The 22,981-nt window shown below is 40.4% G+C and overlaps 1 protein-coding gene across 1 annotated transcript in view; it reads left to right on the forward strand.

Moving 5' to 3' along the window:
• Positions 1-3,807: 3,807 nt before the first annotated feature.
• The window catches only part of tmem218 (transmembrane protein 218), a 28,633-nt gene continuing 9,459 nt past the window's right edge, over positions 3,808-22,981 (forward strand). Inside the window, exons 1-2 of the mRNA XM_062046423.1 lie at positions 3,808-4,215; positions 18,267-18,369. Of these exons, the coding sequence (XP_061902407.1) occupies positions 4,106-4,215; positions 18,267-18,369 (213 nt within the window). The 5' untranslated portion in view covers positions 3,808-4,105. The remainder of the gene's footprint in view (positions 4,216-18,266; positions 18,370-22,981) is intronic.

Genomic DNA, 22,981 nt, shown 5'->3' on the forward strand with positions numbered 1-22,981 from the left:
ACAGCCGGTGACGTCACAAGCAACAAGCCCCTCCCACCTCCCCTCTCTGTCTCGGCTCCCGGGTTTTTCCCAATACAGTTGCCGACATGGTTCCTCTTGTGTCCATGGGAAAAACCTGGCGCATATGTCGGGCTCTGTGAAAAAGTTGCGATATGATGTTATGGCAAATTGCGGCGTGTTTATTGTTAGGTGTAGTGTATGACAACACATGCTGGCCCGATAGAGTCATGTCATTGATGTGACTGCAATCACCGCATTGTCTTTATTTAGGTTGTGTCATGTAAATTACGTAGGACTTTAAAGTACACACAAGTACAATTAGGATACGGCACTAGTATACCCCGTCGAGTTTTCAAGCATAGTTAAATTTGTTGTTATTCTCAATTTCATCTTCTGTATGCAAAAAAAATTATAATTATTTGTTTGTATATTTTTTACGTTTGGACACGAGAGATGGGCGGGTTGATACAAATGTACGTTCATATCGATACATGTGCATAAGTATTGGGTCAATGAGATCCATATTGTTCTGTTCACAGCAATCTGTGTTGGTTGTTGCTGTTTCGTTTGTATTGTTACATTGTTGTTATCATATGTTAATCATATTTATTTTTATATTGTTTTTATATTGTTTTTATATTTATTTATTTTTTGTTTTTATTCAGTCATTGGTGGAGCCAAGGATAGTATTTGAATATTGTTTTTAATATTGTTGTGCAGCACTTTGGAAACATGTCTGTTGTTTAAATGTGCTATATAAATAAAGTGGATTGGATTAGATCATTAAATTACTCAAGGAATAGTACGTGCTTGAGTAGAGGGGGTTTAGGAGCCAAAGGGTTTCAAACTAATTTTAGCTAAGCGGCCGCATGGAGGAAAATGTATTCCCATTTGGGCCGGACGGGTAAAATCATGGCATAATAACTTAAAAATAGAACTACAACAACTTCAGATTGTTTTCTTCTTGTTTTTTTACCAAAATAGAACAAGCACATTATGAAAATGTACATATCACAAATAATCATTTTGTCAAAACACTTCTAGTTAGTGAAAAATTCTGAGAAAAAAAATGTGCAGTTTCAAAAACACAATGAAGAACACAATGAATTTAGAGTTAATCTCAGTGTATCTACAAAGCAGTTAAACTTTAAGTCACAGCCCATCTAAGATTGAACAAAAAACAAAATAAAGCATGAATAAAAACGCTTTTATTTATGAACTGCCTCAGTGGTTCATGCAGCATTTTAAATGGGGTTACCAATTGTTTATATTTCTCCTGTTTCTTTTATGTTAAGTCAAAAGGGAGAAGTCTTGCTTTGTACTCTTGCTATATATACAAGCTATTTGCTTGCTAAACAGAATTGCTATTGCGACATCCAGTGGACACATTGAGAACAGCAGTTTCTTTGATTTAAAAATTCTGCTCAGTTTTAAACTTAGCTAACTTATCGAATTATTGACATCCCTGGTTTAAATAATTGACAGCCTCCAGTAGTTTTTGCTTCTTTTTAGTTATCTTTGACGACTTGTACAGGGTGTACCCTGCTGAAAGGGACAAGCCGTAGAAAATGGATGGATGATATATACTTTTTTTGCACTTTGTCTTGTTCAAGCAATTGTATGTAAAAGAAAATTGGTTATCAAACGTTTTCACCAAGTACCACCTCAGAAAACACCTCCTTAATGATCAGCATTAAAATACAGTAGCGTAGTAGGCCTAAATATTCATTACAAACAAGGCAGAAGTTTTATTTAACAGGTATATTTAACATTGTTGGCCACTGTAACATTACACACAGTTTGACCAGTAACAGTGTGTTTGAATGTTTGATTAACTGATTCTTTGGCGTACCACTAAATAGAGCCCGCGTACCACTAGTGGTACACGTACCAAAGATTGAGAATCACTGTAGTAGGGAATATCATATATTATTTGTTGATATTGTTACATCTAATATTTTGTCAAATTGTTCATAAATAAGGTGTTTTATTCTGATAAACATCCATCCACCTTCTTCCGCTTATCCAAGGTCAGGTCACGGGGTCAGCAGCCTGAGCAGAGAAGCCCAGAATTCCTTCTCCACCAGTCATTTTGTTCAGTTTCTACTGGGGGATCCTGAGGGATTCCCAGGCCATTTTAAAAACATAGTCCCCCCAACATGTCCTAGGTCTTCTCCATGACCTCCTACCAGTCGGACGTGTCCTAAACTCCTCCCCAGGCAGGTGTTCGGGGGGCATTCTGACCACATGCCCGAGCCACCTCCTCTGGCTCCTCTCAATGTGATGGAGCAAGGGCTTTACTCTGAGCTCCTCCCAAAGGACAGTGCTTCTCACCCTATCTCTAAGGGAGAGCCCCGCCACCCAACGGAAGAAACTAATTTCGGCCACTTGTCCTTTTGGTCACAACCCAAAGCTCATGACCATAGGTGAGGATGGGAACATCGATCAACCGGTTAATTGAGAGCTTTGCCTTCCAGCTCCTTCTTCACCACGACGGATCGATACAGGGTCCGCATTCCTGCAGACGGCGCACCGATTCGCCTATCCATCTCACGATCCACTCTTCCCTCACTCGTGAACAAGACACAGAGGTACTTGAACTTCTCCACTTGGGGAAAGTTCTCCTCCACTACCCGGAGATAGCACACCACCCTTTTCTGGACTTGAAGGTGCTGATCCTCATGCCAGTCGCTTCTCACTCGGCTTCGAACCGTTCCAGTGAGAACTGAAGATCCTGGCCAGATGAAACCAGCAGGACCACGTAATCTGCAAAAAGCAGAGACCTAATCCTGCAGCCACAAAACCGGATCCCCTCAATGCCCTGACTGCGCCTAGAAATTATGTCCATAAAAGTTATGAACAGAATCTGTGACAAAGGGCAGCCCTGGCGGGGTCCAACCCTCACTGGAAAAGGTGTCCGACTTACTAATGTGGACCAAGCTCTGACACCGATCATATAGGGAACGGACCGCCACAATCAGGCGGTCAGATACCCCATACGCTCTGAGCACTCCCACAGGACAACTCAAACCTAATGTGAACTACATGCGTTTAATCAATGTTGGGTTCTGACGTTGATTTGACCTTTGAATTTTGGTCATTTTCCAACCAATATTTCACAACACAAATAAAACATTGAAACAACATGCTTTATTCAATGTCAGGTTGTGATGTTGCTTTGATCATTGAAAATTGGTAATTTCTCAACCAACAACGTGGATCCAACGTTAGACATCAATGTTGTCTCAATTTACATATATATTTTGCAACGTTGTTTCAAAGTCAGTTTTAAAGGACATGTATTTATAATCAACGTTGTGCCAAAGTCTTGTGCCTCCAACCATGCATTTTAGCTAAATAAAGGGTTCTGGCGTTTTTATTTTATATTTTATATGTTTCATAGTGTGTAAAAAAAAAAATGCTAAAAAACCCCACACTATTTCAACGTTTTTTTTTTTTTGCTATGGTTATTTTGTCGAGGAAACCTTTGATGCGCATGTGTGCGCATGCTCAGTAGCTTTGGGCAGCACATTTTTATGCGCGGCGTCATTTTGAACTTTTTGACATTCATTTTTGCTGATTTAATTTGGTTTATGTATATTTCCTCGGGCTTGTAACCGTATGCATATTTCAGAAGTATGCCGGGATAGAACAGAAGAGATGATGGACTAACAAAATGAGAAACTTTTTTCGTAAAAACTGAAACAGAAAATATTATCTGGCAATGTTTTACCACCCAATCCGGTTGTTTGAGTAACAACGTATTCTATTGGCTTGTCAAGATCTGCACCATCCAATGAAATTCAAGTTTGCTGTTACCAGGAAGTGTAGGAAGCGTCGAATAATGCCTATACTGAGCTGTATTCGAATTATGGACTTAGACAAGTCACTTTTGCGTGGACAAAACGGAACCCTTTAAAAATATTTAAACGCTAATTTACAATCCCTGATGTTGTGTCGACAGTTTGTAGGGGAGCGTTAACAGTGGCGACTAACCGGATGTGTCCACATAGCGGCGCAGCGCTAAAGCTAGTTGTTACCACCCTGAAATATTATACAATACAAACTTTTCTATATATACAAAGGATCTTTCTGATTTGAAAATATGGTTACTACAGTCTTGGGAGTCGGCACAGGGGTTTTTGTCGTTGCTGCAGTTTGGATTGTGGCTCTGATACTTTGGATGATCCTTCTTCGAGCATCTGGATCATTAAAGTAAGTGACTAACAACATTTGCCTCACACTAACCTCTATTTTAATGTTGAATTCACATAAATGATTCTAAAATATCCATCCATCCATCCATCCATTTTCTACCGCTTATAATATAATTGTTCGCAATATCTATCTACCTTACCAATGTTCTTGGGAGTTACGCTGTAGTAAATAAACCGCGTGGGTGTTAAGAACATTTACTAATATTTACTCATTTGCACCAGTATTTAATTGCGTCATCATAAATTGTCACTAAATATGTCTTGTAGGGAATGAAACATGTTTCTGTATCAGCAGGGTAAATGTAAAAGTGGTCATCTTGTACAGTCCAGCCCTGCACACACAAAAAGGGGTCCACAAATCCCCGGTGATTGAGGGAAATTCGAGCAGTGCTGGTCAATGAGCTAAACGCCACAAAGCTGTCAACTCTTTATTGTCCAGCACCCCCACACTGGTTGGCATCCGTTACATGAGTGTATGCAAGGTTCGATTAGACCAGTGTTTTTCAACCTTTTCCGAGCTAATGCACATTTTTTTCATTGAAAAAATTCCGAGGCACACCACCAGCAGAAAACATTAAAAAATGAAACTCAGTAGCCGATATTGACAATAAAAAGTAGTTCTTGCAATTGTTGAATATTAATTCAAACCATAACCAACCATGCATCACCATAGCTCTTGTCTTAATGTAGGTGTGCTGTCACGACCTGTCAATCACGCCGTAACTTAATTTGAGTTTTTTAGTGTTTTCCTGTGTATAGTGTTTTAGTTATTGTCTTGCGCTCCTATTTTGGTGGCTTTTCCTCTTTTGTTGGTATTTTCCTGTAGCAGTTTCATGTTTTCCTTGAATGCTATTCCCCGCACCTGCTTTGTTTTCGCAATCAAGACTATTAAAGTTGTGCGGACGCTATCTTTCTTTGTGGGGACATTGTGGATTGTCATGTCATGTACGGATGTACTTTGTGGACGCCGTCTGCTCCACACGCTGTAAGTCTTTGCTGTCGTCTAACATTCGGTTTTTGTTTACTTTGCAGCCAGTTCACTTTTAGTTTCGTTTTGCTTCAATGCCTTTTCTTAGCGGCACTCGCCTTTTGTTTATTTTTGGTTTAAGTGTTAGATACCTTTTTACTTACACGCTTCCTCCTGCATATTGTGATCACGACAAACCATGTTCCCGACACCTACTGATATGGAAGAGTATTAGTCGGCCACTCTGCCGAGCTCTAAACAGCACATAAACTCAACAACGGCACATTTGCGGATTATAATTACTGGTTTGCAAAAAATATTTTTAACCCAATTAGGTGAAATTACATAATCTCCCATGGCACACCAGACTGTATCTCACGGCACACTTGTGTGCCGCGGCACAGTGGTTGAAAAACACCGGATTAGACAATGTATTTGACAATTGGGAAATAATCGATTGGTTTGATTATGTTGCAAAGGCTACTTTTTTCCACCAAGAGCTGCATAAAAATGACTTAAAGATGCAAAAGCCATTTTGATGTTGTTCATTTTGTCGACAGGCTAAAAAACGTTTTTTAGGTTCTTTTTGCTTTTATTTATAGAATTAATTATAGAACGTGCCGCGGGGCAACAAAAAACAAGCCCCAGGCTACAATTGGCCCCCGGGAAACACTTTGAACATGCCGGTGTGTTCTTTGGCAGAGTTTTTATTAACTGGCAAACACACAGAGAGCAAGTGCATACAAAGTGGAATGAAAATGATAAACGGTACAACAGTGCCATCTATTGGAAAAACTACTGCATTACAACACTCCCACTTAGTTTTTTTTCAATGACAAAGTCCCTTTAAATAATATTATAGAGCCGTGCTCTCCTTTACAATATGTCAAACAACAACAACAAAATATTTTTGTTTTTTACATTGTTTTCACAGGAACTCTTTTAGTTTGTTTACAATAATTTCACTGAAATTCTTTCACACATTTTTTTCTTCTTTAACTTGCTTTGATCAGGCAGCGTTCGGCGTACACCTGTCAAGCACAACTAACCACTTTATCTAAATAGGGAAAAGTCCAATCTCACTTCTGAGATATTCAAACTTCTGTCTAGGCAGTGGTTTGGTAAATATATCCGCTTTCATGTCATTTGTTGGACAATATTGTAGTTCTATTTGTCCATTCTGCACACATTCACGGATGTAGTGATAGCGAATGTCTATGTGTTTGGTCCTGGAGTGGTTCACAGGATTCTTCGCGATTGCGATGGCTCCTTGGTTGTCTTCCAGGATCACTGTGGACATAGTTTTCACTCCGAGATCACTCAGTAATCTTTTTAGCCAGATTCCTTCTTGAGCGGCTTGACTGAGTGCGATGTACTCCGCTTCTGCTGTTGAAAGTGCAACTGTTGCTTGTTTCTTGCTGAGCCAGCTCACTGCTCCTCCACTCAGTAGAAAAACGTTGCCTGTTGTTGAGCGTCGGTCATCCTGATCTCCAGCCCAGTCAGCATCTGAGAATCCAATCAAAGCTCCAGAGTCTGACTGCTCATACTTGAGAGCAAAGTTCACTGTCCCTTTCAAGTATCGAAGTATCCTCTTCACAGCGGTCATATGTGCAGCATCTGGATTTGCGTTGAACTTTGACACAGCACTCACTGCTTGAGCTATGTCTGGTCGTGTGGCCATTGCAGCATACAGTAGACTTCCCACCATTGACTGATAGGTATGCTGGTCCACTTGCTTACTGACACCATCACTCTTTCTCAATTTGACATTGGCATCAGCAGGAGTTGCCACAGGATTTGCATTATCCATTCCATATTTCTGAAGTATGGCTTCAATGTAATGCTTCTGATGAAGAATTACACGATTCTTCTCTTTATCTTGGATCACAGAGATGCCCAGGATATAGGACAGCTCTCCCATGTCTTTCATCTTGTAGCGCTCCTTGAGAGCCACTTTGAGTTTGTTCATGCTCTCAGTTGACTCTGTTATCACAATCATATCATCGACGTAAACTGCGAGTATCTCAAGCTCTTTTCTTGATCTCACGAACACACAGGGGTCTGATGTGCTTTGCTTGAATCCAATTTCCATCATGAACTCTGTGAAAGCCTTGCTCCAACAGCGAGGAGACTGCTTCAGTCCATAGATTGATTTTTTTAGTTTGCATACCAGGTGTTCCTGCCCTGGTTTGATGTAGCCCTCTGGCTGCTCCATGTAGATTTCTTCTTCCAGGTGCCCATTAAGGAATGCAGTTACAACATCCATCTGGTGTACATGTAAATTGTTTTGAATGGCAAAGGACAATAATGTACGAATAGAGCTGAAACGTACCACAGGTGAAAATGTTTCATCATAGTCAGCACCATACAACTGTGAGTAGCCCTTGGCAACGAGCCTGCACTTGTATCTCTCCACTCTTCCATCACTATGATGCTTGACTCTAAACACCCATCTCGATCCTACTGCCTTTCTTTCTCTTGGTAAATTCACCAAGTCCCACGTCTCATTTTCAAGCAGTGACTCATATTCCAAGTCAGCCGCCTCCTGCCATTCTTTTGCATTAGGACTCACCAATGCTTCTTTTAGTGTGATTGGCTCTGTCACACGACACATATTGGCATGATGATCAACAGTCACTATATCAACAAACTCATCATATCCAAATCTCCTTGGAGCATTTCTGATTCTTCCACTTGTTCTGACAGTGCTGTCAACTGTGACTTCATCATGTTGTGTTTCATTCTCATCTGTTTGTATGGTTATCTCATTCTCTGAACACAGTACTTTCATTTCCTGCTTCCAGCTGAAGTTTAATTCATCGAAGATGACATCACAACAGATTAGAATCCTCCTCTTCTCTTCATCATACAGGCGATATCCCTTGGCATTGTTTGCATATCCCACAAAACGAAGCTTTACAGCCTTTTTGTCCAGTTTCCTTCTTTCTTCATCTGGGATATGTGCATAAGCAATACAGCCAAACACCTTCATGTGACTCATGTCAGGTTTCTTTCCACACCATTTCTCATAGGGTGTCTCTTCCTTCAGAACAGCTGTGGGCAGCCTGTTCTGTATGTAAGCTGCGGTGGCTACCGCCTCTGCCCAGAACATCTTTGACAACTTTGCATGTGACAGCATGCTTCTAGCTGCTTCAACTAATGTCCTGTTTTTTCTTTCTGCAACACCATTTTGTTGTGGTGAGTGAGGTACAGTCATTTCATGGTGGATGCCTTGAGACTTCAAATATTCTTGAAACTCCTTTGATGTGTACTCACCACCATTATCTGTCCTCAGCCTTGTGACGCTTAGACCAGACTCATTTGAGAATGTTCTCTCAAATTCCTTGAATTTGCTTAGCACCTCATTTTTCTGTTTCAAGAAGTATACCTTGCAGCATCTTGTGTAATCATCAATGAAAGTCACAAAATATTTTGCTCCACCTATAGATTCAGTCTGCATGGGACCACAGACATCACTGTGAATCAGCTGCATCTTGCGTTTGGAACGAATTCCTCCAATCGACTTGAAAGGCTTTTTCGCCAACTTGCCTTCCACACATCCTTCACAGAAGGGAATCTCTTTATCTGCAGAAAAGTTCACTCCGTTCACCAGATCTATGAGTTCTTTAAGCTTGGTAGTGTGACCAAGGCGCTGGTGCCACAGGCTGGCCGCTACAGAAGCACTGTGACATACAGATTCACTTCCTTTAATATCCAGCTGATATAGTCCATCAGCTCTTTGTGTTCCCATTCCTTGAAGTGTTCCACTTTTTCCACGTATGTAGCAACGAGACTTTCTGAACTGCACTGTATTCCCTTTCTTGGTAGCAGCTCCCACTGAGAATAAATTCCCAGACAGCTTTGGAACATACAGCACATCATACATTGTGACATTTTTTACATCACTTAATTTAAAAGTCATTTTCAGGTTGACATTTCCAATTCCTAGGGCGTCAACCACCCTGCCGTCACCCAGTTTCACAGACTGTGATTTTGTGATCTGCTGGTATTCTTTAATAATGTCTTTATCACACGTCATGTGTTTTGATGCTCCAGAATCAATTAACCACTCAGCCTGTTGTGGTCTGTCACTGTTTGCATCCCTGATCACAAAGGCACTTTCAGAGGAATCTTCTTCATCCTCACACATCATGTGCTTAGCCTTGTGAAATTTCTTTTTTGGTTTGTTTTTCAAGGTTGGACGTTCACGCTTGATATGGCCTTCTCTACCACATTTGTAACATCTCCATTTGCTTTTGTCTGCTGCTCCCACTATCTTGGAGTTATCCTGCACATTTCCCCGAAATTGTGATGACATGGCGGATGCACCACCTGACGTAGCACCACTGGAATCATTAGCATTCACTCGCTTTTGCTCTTCATTTATTAATGCTTGCTGAACAAACTTCAGTGTCAGGCTGTCAATCTTTGTTTCTAGTGCAGTGACAATTGTAGCATAACTTGGTGGCAAGCTACCCAACAGTGTTACAATTTGGTCTTCCTCCTCAATTACAGATCCAATTGCCGATAGCTGATCAGTTAGCTCCTTCATTTGTTTTAAATGATCAGTTAAAGCCTCTCTTTCCTTCATTTCACATCTGAAATATATTTTCTTCAGAAACAGTTTATTAGCCAAAGTATCCCTCTCAAAATGGGCTTTCAGCGTGGTCCACGCCTCTTTGGGAGTTTGACAGTTTGTTATCAGGTACAACTGGGGTGTACTTACATTTAGCACTAACATAGAGAACGCTTTCTCTCTCCGTCTTGTGAATTCCACCTGTGCTGCTGCGTTAGCATCTGCGGCTAGCGTCTCCGTCTCCGTTAGCATGCCCCATAGTCCTTTAGCCTTTAGCAAGTGTTCCATCTGAAACTTCCATGTTGCCCAATTCTCTGGTCCGCTCAGTCTGTCAATAAACATCTTATCCTCCATTGTGAGTTCCCACAATACCGTTTATCTTCACACAAAGTCCGTGCACAACAACTTTTTAGCGACGATCTGGGCCCATAACCTGTTCTTTGGCAGAGTTTTTATTAACTGGCAAACACACAGAGAGCAAGTGCATACAAAGTGGAATGAAAATGATAAACAGTACAACAGTGCCATCTATTGGAAAAACTACTGCATTACAACACGGTGTACTGAAAAAATGTGCTGCTACATAAAAAAATAAGTAAGTAATGGACAAATTTTGATAACAATTTCAGGAAATGTCCAAAATAAGTCCTAGAACAAGTGCTTTTGTAGTATTTACTACTATTCATAAATGAGCTTGTCAAAATACTTATTGTTGACATTCATTCTGTCACCATACAGTATGAACAAACAACCAGCCATGCATTTCAGCCGCATAAAGGTTTATAGCGCTTTTGTTTTGGTTTGTTTCATGGTATGCAAAAAAAAAAATGCTAAAAATAACCACAATATTTCAAAGTTTTTTACCTTAATTGCTATGATTATTTTGTTCGAGGAAACCTTTGATGCGCATGAGTGCGCATGCTCAGTAGTTTTGGGCAGCAAATTTTTATGGGTAGCAAATTTTTCGAAAACACAGCGATTGCTACATTTTTATGTTTCTAATCTACTGGTACATTTAACTCACTTCCTTGTGGTCTAGATAAAATAAAAGTACATTTTGCTCAACAGTCATTTTTATAACCCATTTGGTGTGTATGTCTGCAAACGGTTTCGTTTGTGGAGGTGTTCCCTTAGGATTGCAAATGAAACCCTGCCCTGCCCTCTCCACGGGTATCCCAATTTATCTTTGGAAAATCTAAAAAGTTTAAGTATATATCTCGAAGACAAACATGACCAGAATTTTTTTTCTAGACATGGTTGAAAAATAAACTTCATAAACATTATATACATTCACAGGTCACTTTAGATAAACGCCCTACACTCTCCAAAAGTATCAGCATTTATCTTTTGAAAATGTACACAGTTTAAATATAAATCTTGAAGACGAACATCACCGCTATTTTTTTTCCAAACATGGTTAAAAAATAAACTTCATATATAGTATATAGATTTACCGGTCGCAACATTAGGTACACCTTGTGTGGAGCACAACACTGTCTAGAAATAGCTGCATTTACAAGCTACATTGTACAGACATCAACAATTACAGACCAATTAGCCTTCTCCCCGTTATATCCAAAGCAATAGAAAAAGTGATCGTTGAGCAACTCACAGAACATTTGGACTATGAAGACCTCCTACATCCCATGCAGTTTGGGTTTCGGGCAAATCACTCGACCGAAACTGCATGTTGCCTTCTACTAGAAACAATCAAACAAAACCTTGATAATGGAGGTGTAGATGGAGCAATATTCTTAGACCTTCGCAAGGCATTCGATACAGTCAGTCACCCCACGTTACTTACAAAATTAACATCTTTTAAACTGTCGACAGATACTCTGACCTGGATTATGTCATGTCCGTATTGATAACACAACATCCAGTCTCACTGCTACTGATATTGGCCTGCCACAAGGCTCTAATATCGGCCCTCTTCTTTTCTCCATGTATATAAATGACCTGCCATCTGTATGTGAGGATGTAAATATCCAGATGTATGCAGATGACACGGTTATTTATACTTGGGGAAAGGACGCTGAAACGGTTGCCAGAAAACTTACAGCAGCCATGGAGAAGGTGGCAAGATGGCTACATGACTCTTGTCTTACATTAAACATTAAGAAAACTGCAACAATGTATTTTGTAAACAAATATAAAATGTCATCCTTTCCAAATATAACGGTTAATAAGGAAATAATACAAAATGTTAGTGAATATCGTTACCTGGGTGTCATTTTGGAGCCAACACTTGGCTTTAAAAAACATATCAAACAGATGTGCCAGAGTCTTAAATACAACATAAAAACGTTCAAATGTATCAGGAATTCATTAACACTGGAGGCAGCTCAAACTTATTTTAATGCAATGATTATGTCTCGTTTTTATTATTGTATAACATGTTGGTCGCAGGCAAGCAAAATGACACTGAGGCCATTGGAAATTTTGCACAAACAATCCCTCAAAATCCTTGACCGAAAACCACAACACCACCATCATTGTTTAGTTCTCCAAAAATATAGATTGTTAAATTTAGCTAACATTCAAAGATTAGCATCAATACGAATGGCCCATCGAATCTTAAATAACACTGCACCAGCGCCACTTAAGCACTTTGTCCAGTTTACATCTGCTGTGACAACTAGAAACACACGAGCCTCCACCAGGGGGAAGTGTAGCATACCCAGATGTAAAGCCTCTTTTGCACAATCAGCCTTTTCATATAAAGCCATAAAGGAATGGAACGACCTCACAACAAACTTGAAAAGTCTAACAGATTACTCTTCATTCACAATTGAAGTTAAAAAGTGGCTTTGAGCAATCAAAGCTGCTCACACGGTCACTAAGATGGGCATTATGTTTGACACATCAACCTAATGTGTATTATATTTATCCATGAGAGCATTTTTATTGTAAATTGTTAGGTGTGTGTGTTAAAATCATGGTTGTTTTTACAAATGATGACAGATGTGAACAAAAGCATGTATTGTCTTTGTGTGATGATGTAAATGAGGTGTGGTTGTATTGTATATTAAGGATGTGTCCATGAAAGGGCATTTTATGACTTTTTTCTTAATACTTGTGTATGTTTTTATTGTCATAATTTTATTGCATGATTTTTGTATCCCTTTAATTTAGGTAGCCAGGGACTGCAGATGGAAATTAGCTATTTAGCTATAATCTGGTACAGAACATATCTGTCTTTGAGCTTAATGTTTCTGTACATTGTCCCTTCAAATAAAGACTAAACTTAACTACACTGCATGAAAATCATATTTTATCCTACCTTTCTCTTGTGTTTCCTCTAAGCAAGTAGTAATGTTGCCATCATTTTCGTCAAGTGGCTAATACAATTACAATACCGACCCATGTTGATAAAACTCCCGTGTAAAATGTTGTGGACAAAAAACACGAAGTATGTATTTCATAGACATCAGAGCAGGCGAAAGGTTATGAGACGAGAAGGAATAACATGCAAGCAACAGTCTCGGCTCAGCAGAGGGAAAGGAGGCCAGCCGACAGCATGTAGTGGATGCCCACATAAATTCATTTGTCAATCTGCAACGTCAGAAATGGCCGACTGTTAAACAAGACTGCAAAACACAGTGTTTAAAGGCATCCTAAATGGTATGCAAATTCACGCCCAAATGCATGAACCTCATAGTTTGACACATTGGTATTGTTTACGAGTATCCAACATTGTAACAACATTGATAAGACAAAAAAGAGGAACATCCTCATAGGTCATTTTTAAAGAGTGTTTTTGGTGGAACAAAGGCTAAAATACTGTATGTAGAGAGTCTTCCTTCCGAGGTCCCAGGAACACCCATTCCCCTTGTGACGGTCGCTCACTGTCGTGCGGGTTCCAAGGACCACCAAGGAATGACATTCTTGCGAGCAGGTTTAGACTTCTTTATTTCAAAGAATGCGTCTCTTGCCGGGTCGCTTTTCAGCCTTTCCGTCTGCTGCTCGCTCCTCCGCTCCAGCTTTTCAGCTTCGAACGTCGTCGTCTCCCTTGCGCTTTCAGTCTCTTTCGCTCTGCATCAGGTTCCTTCTGGCTCCTTCTCGTCTCTCCGCGTCTCTCCCTCACGTCCACTGCTGCCACCCTTTTATACAGTTCAAGAGGATTATTTGATTGTGCCCAGCTGGGCGATCCACGCACCTGATACTGTTTGCGGCGTCAAACCCGGCGCGCCTCGCTGCTCGCTCGCCGTCCCCGCCTCCTCGCCGCCATCTTGGAGCGGGCTCCGGTGTGCCCAGCCTCGCTGTCGGACTGCCGGCCCCGCCTCTCCACAGTACTCCATCGCCGGACGCAAGCCGAGACTCTGACCGGCTGAGCCTATTCCCCCCCCCCCGCCCCCTTTTTGAGGGAGCGGGAAGTGAAGACGGCCACGGCCATCTGTGCCCCCGGTCTTCTCCTCCTTCACCTGTTCTTTTTCTTCCTCTTCATCTTCTCTGCCTTTGTCTTTGTCTTCTTCTTTGTCTTTTTCTTCTTCTTTGTCTTTTTCTTCTTCTTGGTCTTTGTCTACTTCTTCTTTGTCTTTGTCTACTTCTTTTTCTTCTACTTATTTTCTTCTACTTCTACTTCTACTTCTTGTTCTTGTTCTTGTTCTTGTTCTTCTTCAACAACATCAACTTCTTTTTCGGGGGGCCACTCTCCGCCCCCCCTCCATCTGGTCCGCCAATGTTTGCAAGAGCCGACATTGCAGTCGGCTGCTTGCCGCGAGGCCAGCGAGTGTGCCTATGAGAGCCCACAGAGGATCTTCCTCCCCCGCCTCTGGTGGTCCTTCCCGGTTGGGCGCCAAATGTGACGGTCGCTCGCTGTCGTGCAGGTTCCAAGGACCACCAAGGAATGACATTCTTGCGAGCAGGTTTAGACTTCTTTATTTCAAAGAATGCGTCTCTTGCCGGGTCGCTTTTCAGCCTTTCCGTCTGCTGCTCGCTCCTCCGCTCCAGCTTTTCAGCTTCAGGCGTCATCGTCTCCCTTGCGCTTTCAGTCTCTTTCGCTCTGCATCAGCTTCCTTCTGGCTCCTTCTCGTTTCTCTGCCTCTCTCCCTCACGTCCACAGCTGCCGCCCTTTTATACAGTTCAAGAGGATTATTTGATTGTGCCCAGCTGGGCGATCCACGCACCTGATACTGTTTGCGGCGTCAAACCCGGCGCGCCCCGCCTCGCTGCTCGCTCGCCGTCCACGCCTCCTCGCCGCCATCTAGGAGCGGGCTCCGGTGTGCCCTGCCTTGCTGTCGGACTGCCGGCCCCGCCTCTCCACACCCCTTTTTCTAAAAAAACAACAACTAAGCATTCCTGATATGAAAGAAACAAAACTACACTATAGTTCTGCGAGGCGTCAAATATGTTTTGGTAATTAAACATTGCTGTTTAAAAACTGTACTTCATTTATTTATAACAATATTTTTGACATGGTGGCTGTCAGGATTCTTGCTCAAAATTGTCCAAAGTGTGGCTCTTTTTTCCGGCCCATTCTAAAAAATGCAATTAAAGTAGCACCTCTGTTTGCATACGCTCCACTTTTTATATGATTCGGTTTTCGACAAAAAATCTCAGTATGAGGGTTGCAACTAATGATAGATGTAATAGTCAACTATCCATCCGTCCATCCATTTGCTACCGCTTACCCCTCTAATCATCGACTATTTTAACGATTAGTCGACCAATCGGATTATAAAGTGTACATTTGTTTAGTGGCCCTAATTTAGTCATCAACTTTTTAAATGCAGCTTTGAAATATTTTTATGTGTGTTTTTAATTAACAACAGACACCAAATATGACTACATTCAGAAATATTTATCTATGAAATATGCTGCTCATTAGGCTGTTACAAAAATACAATTAATTACTAAACCTTTGTATTTAAACAAAACAACACCAAAGCTAACTAACTTCCTCACAAATAAAATATAACTTTGTGATATTGATGATGTGTTTTGAAAGATGCACAGGTATATAAACACAGTTTATCTGGCAGACATAGGCTAAAATGATAGTTAAACAACTCTGTCTCCCCTATCTAGCTAACAAGCTAACTATCTTACGAGTCAAAACCAGGTCCTCCAGATGTCCAACAAGCCTCCGCTTTAAATGTTCACATATAACCGATTTACTGCCATGAAAAGTATGGACCGCTTTGCTAAGCGAGCAAGTTATTTGCGTTTTTGACATGTTTAGGGGTGGAATGTTTCAATACTTTTTATATTTTTGCTCGTAGTTTTTTTTCCAGTGGAGTGGCTGCTGCCATTTTTCTCATCGTTGATTCCCAGTCACCTGTCGCGCTGACAATCACATTTTCCTTTCCATCCAGAAAACACGAGGGATAACGTCATCGACTATTATCAACAAATTAATTATTGATCGCCAAATGTTATTGTCGCTTGTTACATTGCAGACAAATGTACAAAAAAATATTCATAATGTTTATAACATTTTACCCAGCTCATACAACCAAATTAATGAAACAACTCACCTGTGGTCGTCGTGCGCCAAGTTGTTTCATTGTTGTTTCATTATTGACACCATTAGCTGCAAACCAAGGCTTCCAGAATAATGTAACAAGCGATCTAATTGGAGACCAAACAGCCACTTTGAACGTACATTTTTAAAATTCTCTGATTGATTTGCCTTTTTGGCACATATGAAAAGCTTTGTGCCTACAGGAGCGAGTGCAGAGAAAAAACCTAAGAGCGAAAGAGCGATCTGGCTATGCGGAATGCAGTAATTATTGCATGTCAATGTGGATAACAGCAAACACGTTTATTGAGCACAAAATAAACGTATATTTGCGCAACATTTTTATTTTTCGCTTGATTTTAATTTCTTTTCAAAATATAATGTATGTGCTTGTAAATTATATTATTATATTTGGCCACAAATATGCCTCCATACCAGGGGGCCAAAGAAAGTTGCAAATACCAGCACTTTTAACAAAGATGTTGGGAAGAATTCGTAGCAAAGTGCAAAAGTGGTGTCCGCTTGGCTCTCTCCTGTGTCCCTGATGCATAAATATCTCAAAGGACGTAGTCAACTCACTGTCCTTGATTCCTATGGACTTTTCTCAATGTTCTAATGATAACAATACAGTAGAGAAGGGATTGATATGGCCCCATTCCTGGGTGGATCTCCCGTAAAAGGGAGGCAGTGGGTTAAACATTTTGCAATGCAGTCTGCTGAAAACGATGGAAAGCACCACTCTATATAGCAACTGACATTGTGGTCAAAGTTGGAATTTCCTCAAAACACATTTTAAAATATTCAACACTCTACTGCCATCTGGCGGCTAAAGTGGTCATGTTTCATGTTTCAGTTAAACCGTGACCAATGAGGCCATAAGAATCCCCTTCCTACTGTACATTGTGTTTAAAATCAAAGTAACGAGTAGGGGTGCAACTTTGTCGACAAAAATCATTAATATCAATCAATCAATCAATCAATGTTTATTTATATAGCCCTAAATCACAAGTGTCTCAAAGGGCTGCACAAGCCACAATTTGTCGTTGACAAATTCATTTGCGGCTGATAGTTTGCAACGTCATCGCTGGTGTCTTTTTGGACATAAATGAATGCACACATGTCTGCGTGACCAGGGACTGATGAGCAACAACAAAAGGGAAAAACACAGAGTAAAAACTAAAGACGTCAAAGACATGACTAACTTACTCAATTTGCAAAGCACATCTTCTGTTTCTGTTATGTGGGAACATCTCAAGCGCAGGTTTGTCAGACATCTGGAGGATGGCTTCCCCGACTATTCTCGGCAAGTTAGTTAGCTTGTTAGCTAGCTAGCTAACGACAGAGAGAGACGAAGTTGTGTGAAAAACAGATTTACTATCATTTTAGTCAAAGTCCTTTATCCATGTACCTGTGTGCATTTTTCTAAACACATCATCATCACAAAATATGTCTCCTCTTATAAATATTTCTAAGTGGCCACACGCATACTTTGATTTTTCAGTACGCTGCCTCCAAATTTGGGGAGCCCATGGAACCCAATTTTTGGTTTGAAGTGTCTGTGGTAAACCATCATACCAAAAATCGGGCTCCATGGGCTCCCCAGATTTCTCCCACATCCGAGATATTTTTTCAACCGCCGGTGAAGTTGACATGTATACCTGATGTAACTATGGGAATATGTTTATTGATTGATAAATCTTTGTATGCCGTAGTAAGCAGCTTCGAACTAAATAAATAAATGCGTACTGTGAAAAATTGTTCAAGACAAATTTAAATCAAGTGTTCAGAAAATTCCGAGCTGAAATGATATCATGTACTTTGGAAAGTTAAAAAGCCTTTACAAATTGAGTACTTTGAAGGTTAAAAAGACTTTTTCAAATGTTAAGTCTGGAGTTATCTTGATAAAAGCTGTATGTAAATTTCATAAGCATTGTCTTCGCTGCATGAATGTGTGTGTGTGTGTGCGTGTGTGTGTGTGTGTGTGTGTGTGTGTGTGTGTGTGTGTGTGTGTGTGTGTGTGTGTGTGTGTGTGTGTGTGTCTAGGCTGGGAGTTATCCCCGTTTTCCTCTTGGCTCTCACCATCACCTTGGCACTGGTGTTTTTCCCTCGGACTCCAGAGACCCGACCTCCTTTCAAAGAGATAGAGGTGAAGCTGTGCACATGTACTTGCTCCTTCTAATCATGCTTATCATGGGTTAAAAGTATCTGAGCAATACATTGACAGGATACTAATACTGTGTATGTTAGACGAGTGAGAGCAAGCATTAACGCCATTCTGCATCCAAAAAATAAGACCATAGAAATGGTAATTGCTACATTGAAGTGTGATTTGCACTACTTTAGTCTCTTTACAGAAGTTGCACGGGACAATTTTTTTTTACCATTTTAGCTTGCTTCTTGACACATATTTTCTAAATCGCCTTTAAAGCTATTGGGAAGATGGATATGGTGTCAAAATAGTGCCAAAATCCTCACACATAAAACCATGTTCTGCCTATGCTCAGCTATTGTGTAGCTGCAAGCTTTGAGTAGCCTTTAGCCTACCATGTTTGTTTACCTTTTGTAAATGACTAAAATATTTAATATATAAATACAAGTCCAACCTTGTGGGCTTATTGGAGGACATTTAGATGTTAACTGGCTGTCCAGCTTTGCACAAGTAAATGCATTGCTGGACTGCGTGCATCGGAGCTTATATCAGAGATTTTAAGATTTATCATTTATTATTTTAAGTGCAAGCTGATATCATCCGATGTTTTTTTGCTCGTATTGGATCGGGATCGATATTGTTAAGGTGTTTGAGCTTAATGGAGTTCTTTTTGCGTGCACATGAACGACACTTTATTCGAGTTCGATCATCAACGTCCTCTCCGAGGATACTTTATTTTCTTCTTCTTCTGTTGAACACACAACTGCTGCGGTGTTAAACACTACACAGCACCAGAGCGCCCCAAGTGGAGAACATGCGCTACAACATCCAACCTCTACAATAAACACACAGAGTAAGAACGCAGATATATACAATCTTAACACCCCCATTCGCTATTAGTTCACTGTGTTAAATCAATTTGTAAACAATATTTAAGAACATTTTCCATCATCCTGTTTTGTTAGGATTCCTCCTTCTAGTCTTTATCCCAAAATGCCAAACATATTCTGTGAAAAACATTTCAACTTATGTTTAGTAGCTGGTTTTGACAGGATATCAGCAACCATTTGTTCTGTAGGGCAATATTCCAGTAATACCCTACCAGTAGCAACAATGTCTCTTATGAAGTGGTATTTCACATCAATGTGTTTGCATCTTTGTCTGTTAACAGGATTTTTAGTGAGTGCAATCATACCTTGGTTATCTTCGTACACTTTTGTTGTAACATATTGATAGTTATCAAGTCCTTTTAGTAGCTGTTCAATGTAAAGACACTCCTGTATAGCTGAAGCTAACGAAATGTACTCTGCATCACAGGTAGAAAGAGCTACTGTTGGTTGTTTTCTTGTCTTCCATGAAATGAATGAACTGCCTTCACACAAAGTTGCACAATAGCCTGATGTGCTACGTCTGTCTGTTTCATTTGATGCCCAACTTGCATCACAGTAAACTGTCAGACCGAGTCTTTCAGTTACATTCTTCTTAAAGTTAAGTCCTTGTTCTGATGTACCTTTTAGGTATCTGAATACATGTTTCACTGTATTCCAATGTTCCATAGTAGGTTCATTAAAGTGTTGAGATAGTTTACTCACAACAAAGCTTATGTCAGGTCGAGTGCATGTGCATAAGTAAATTAAACTTCCCACTGCTTCTCTGTACTGTCTTGGTTGTTTCAACTTTTCAGCATTTTCTGCATAATCAAGTTTTGGTTCACAAGGAGTTTCTCTTGGTTTACAATTTTCCATATCAAACCTTTGTAAAACCTTTTTCATATATCTCTATTGTGACATTTTGACTAGTCCATTTGTTTGTTCAAAGTCTATTCCTAAGAAATGTTTTAGGATTCCCAAATCCTTCATTTTGAATCTCTGAGTTAACATTCTTTTTACATCCTGCATTGATTTTTCACTTGAAGCAGCTAAAATAAGGCCATCTACCCAAATAATAAGTATTACCTTTTGACCATATTTTTCTCTTGTATACACACAATGATCTGCTTCATTTTGCACAAAGTCATTTTCACATAAATGGGTGTGTAACACTGTATTCCAGTTTCTGCCCGACTGTTTGAGTCCATACAATGATTTGTTCAGTTTACATACCAGTTTTTCACCAGTGTTAGAGTTTTTCTCGTATCCTTGTGGTTGTTCTAAATAGATTTCACAGTCGATGGGTGTGTGCAGATACGCGGTCTTCACGTCCATCTGATGTAAGATTAGGTCCTCCAGTGCCGCCTTCTGCATGAGAATCCTTACACTTAACATGTCAGCTGTCGGTGAAAACGTCTCTTCGTAATCAGTTCCTGCTTTCCGGTCGTATCCTTTAGCAACAAATCTCGCCTTATATTTATCAGATCCATCTGTGTCAGTTTTGAGTGCATAAACCCACTTCGCTTTTAAAGCTCGCTTACCTGGTGGTAAGTCAGTCAACTGGAATGTGTCATTTTCCACAAGTGAGTTCATCTCCTCATCCATGGCGTTTTTCCAGTGCATTGACTTGGATGATAACACGGCTTCCTGATAAGTTTCTGGAATGTCACAAACTGCTCGATAACAGAAATCAACACATGTTTGTAATCTGTCCAATGAATCATCAGTCTCAAAATCTTGTAGATAAACTGGCTTTTGTTTTATCCTGAATGGATTCTTTCTGATTTCTGTTTCGGCATTTGCCGCTGACTGTTCCACATCTTCCTGCTCATTTAAATCCTCAGTTTTGTTTTCAGGTTGAACTCTGTCCTCATCCTTCTGGTCACTGTCACAGACTGCATTGTCTCTGTTTCCAATGTCATGTCCTGCGTATGGCTCTAAAGTTTGTGTCTCTCTTTCTACACTTGTTTTGGTTGCGAATCTCACCAATCTGATCTTTTGGACCTTTTCCATTTCTGGATAATATACAAGGAAGGCTGGGCTGTATTTATCATAGCCTATGAAAATGCCCTGCTCACTTTTGGAGTCTAGTTTTCCTTTTCCTTGTTTGTAACCAAAACATGTAGACCCAAACTTTTGCATTTGTGACACATTTGGTACTTTTCCTGTAAGTAACTCATATGCTGTTTTCTTTGTCTGTCTATTGTAACACCTGTTTCTAACATGAGCTGCTGTTTGAATGGCATAGTTCCACAAATAGTTTGGTAGTTTGCTTTCTATCAGTAAGCATCTAGCCATGTCAAACAGTGTTCGCCATCCTCTCTCTGCTGTGCCATTTTGGTGTGGCGAATAAGGCGCTGACGTCTCATGTCTTATTTTGTTCTTTGTTAGTAACATTTGGAACTCTCTGTTTGTAAACTCAGTGCCGTTGTCTGAACGTATACACTTCACATCTCCATAGGGTGCTACATCTGCTGAGAACTTTTCTGTTGCAGCAACTGCATCACTTTTTGACTTAAGGAAATATACTAATACAGCACCTGAATAGTCATCTGTGAAACATTGTGCGTATTTGTGTCCTTCTATGCTCTCAGTTTTCATTGGGCCTGCTAGGTCTGTATGGATTAACTCCAGGGGTTTATTTGCTTTAGCATCTAGCTCCCTATTTCTCGTTTGGGTAAACTTGCCTTTTGTACATATTTCACACATCTGATCTGGCTTAACAACATTTCCCTTAATTACCATACCTTTGACCACAGTTTGGAGTTTGATTACATCGTCATAGTTGCAGTGCCCTAGAATCTCGTGCCATGTTTGTACGTCATGACAAACTTTACACTGATCTTCATTTGCATCAACAGTTGGTAGATAATATAACTTCTCATGTTCGTTTATTTTAAATCTGTTACCATCTTTAGTGATCATGTGGCTCTTTCCTTTCTTGAAAGTTATGGTTGCTCCTCCGTCGGCTGCTCTCGCCACTGAAAAGATGTTGTGGGGATATGACGGCATGTACAGAGCATTTCGTAGTTGTGCCCTGTGCTGTCGTCCATCGCTGTCCACTAGGTGTATCGTCGCTGTTCCTCTTCCTTGGGCCATTCCACTGCATCTTGTCCCATCAGCTAGTTGCACTGAATGAGTCTCTGGTTGAAAAGTGTTGTCAAAGCTTGTAAAGTTATTTACATCATTTACAATGTGGGATGTCGCTCCTGCATCCACCATAATGCCTTTCATCTTTATTTTGGGTGCTGACTCACTTTCTTCTTGTGCTGCTTTGAAGAGGTAATCACCGGATTGTTCATCAGTAACCTTTCTGACGTTGTCTCGTTTATCTTTCTTTTTGCATATGGTTTCTTGGTGTGTGTGGCTCTTACAAGAGTTGCACCACACTTTTCGGATACAATTTCTTGCTCTGTGTCCTTTTAATCCACATTTGAAACATGTCAGATCTCCATCTTCACTTCTACTTTGAGTGCTGCTGGTGTACTTCTTCTGGATATTTCTATCCTGTCTTGTGAACGTTTTCATCACATTGTCTGTTGGCTCAGCAGTACTAATTTTCTCTGACTCTTCGTAAATACGTAATCTTCTTTTGAAATCTGCAAATGTCACATTGTCTTCGTTTTGTGTTACATGTACAGCCAATGGCTTGTAAGAGTCAGGTAGGCCTCCAAGAATCATGGCTATGATCAGACTATCACTGAGAGTCTCACCGGCATCACAAAGTGCTGTAATCAGGT

This window comes from Entelurus aequoreus, linkage group LG05 (genome assembly GCF_033978785.1).
Source record: "Entelurus aequoreus isolate RoL-2023_Sb linkage group LG05, RoL_Eaeq_v1.1, whole genome shotgun sequence".
NCBI lineage: Eukaryota > Metazoa > Chordata > Actinopteri > Syngnathiformes > Syngnathidae > Entelurus > Entelurus aequoreus.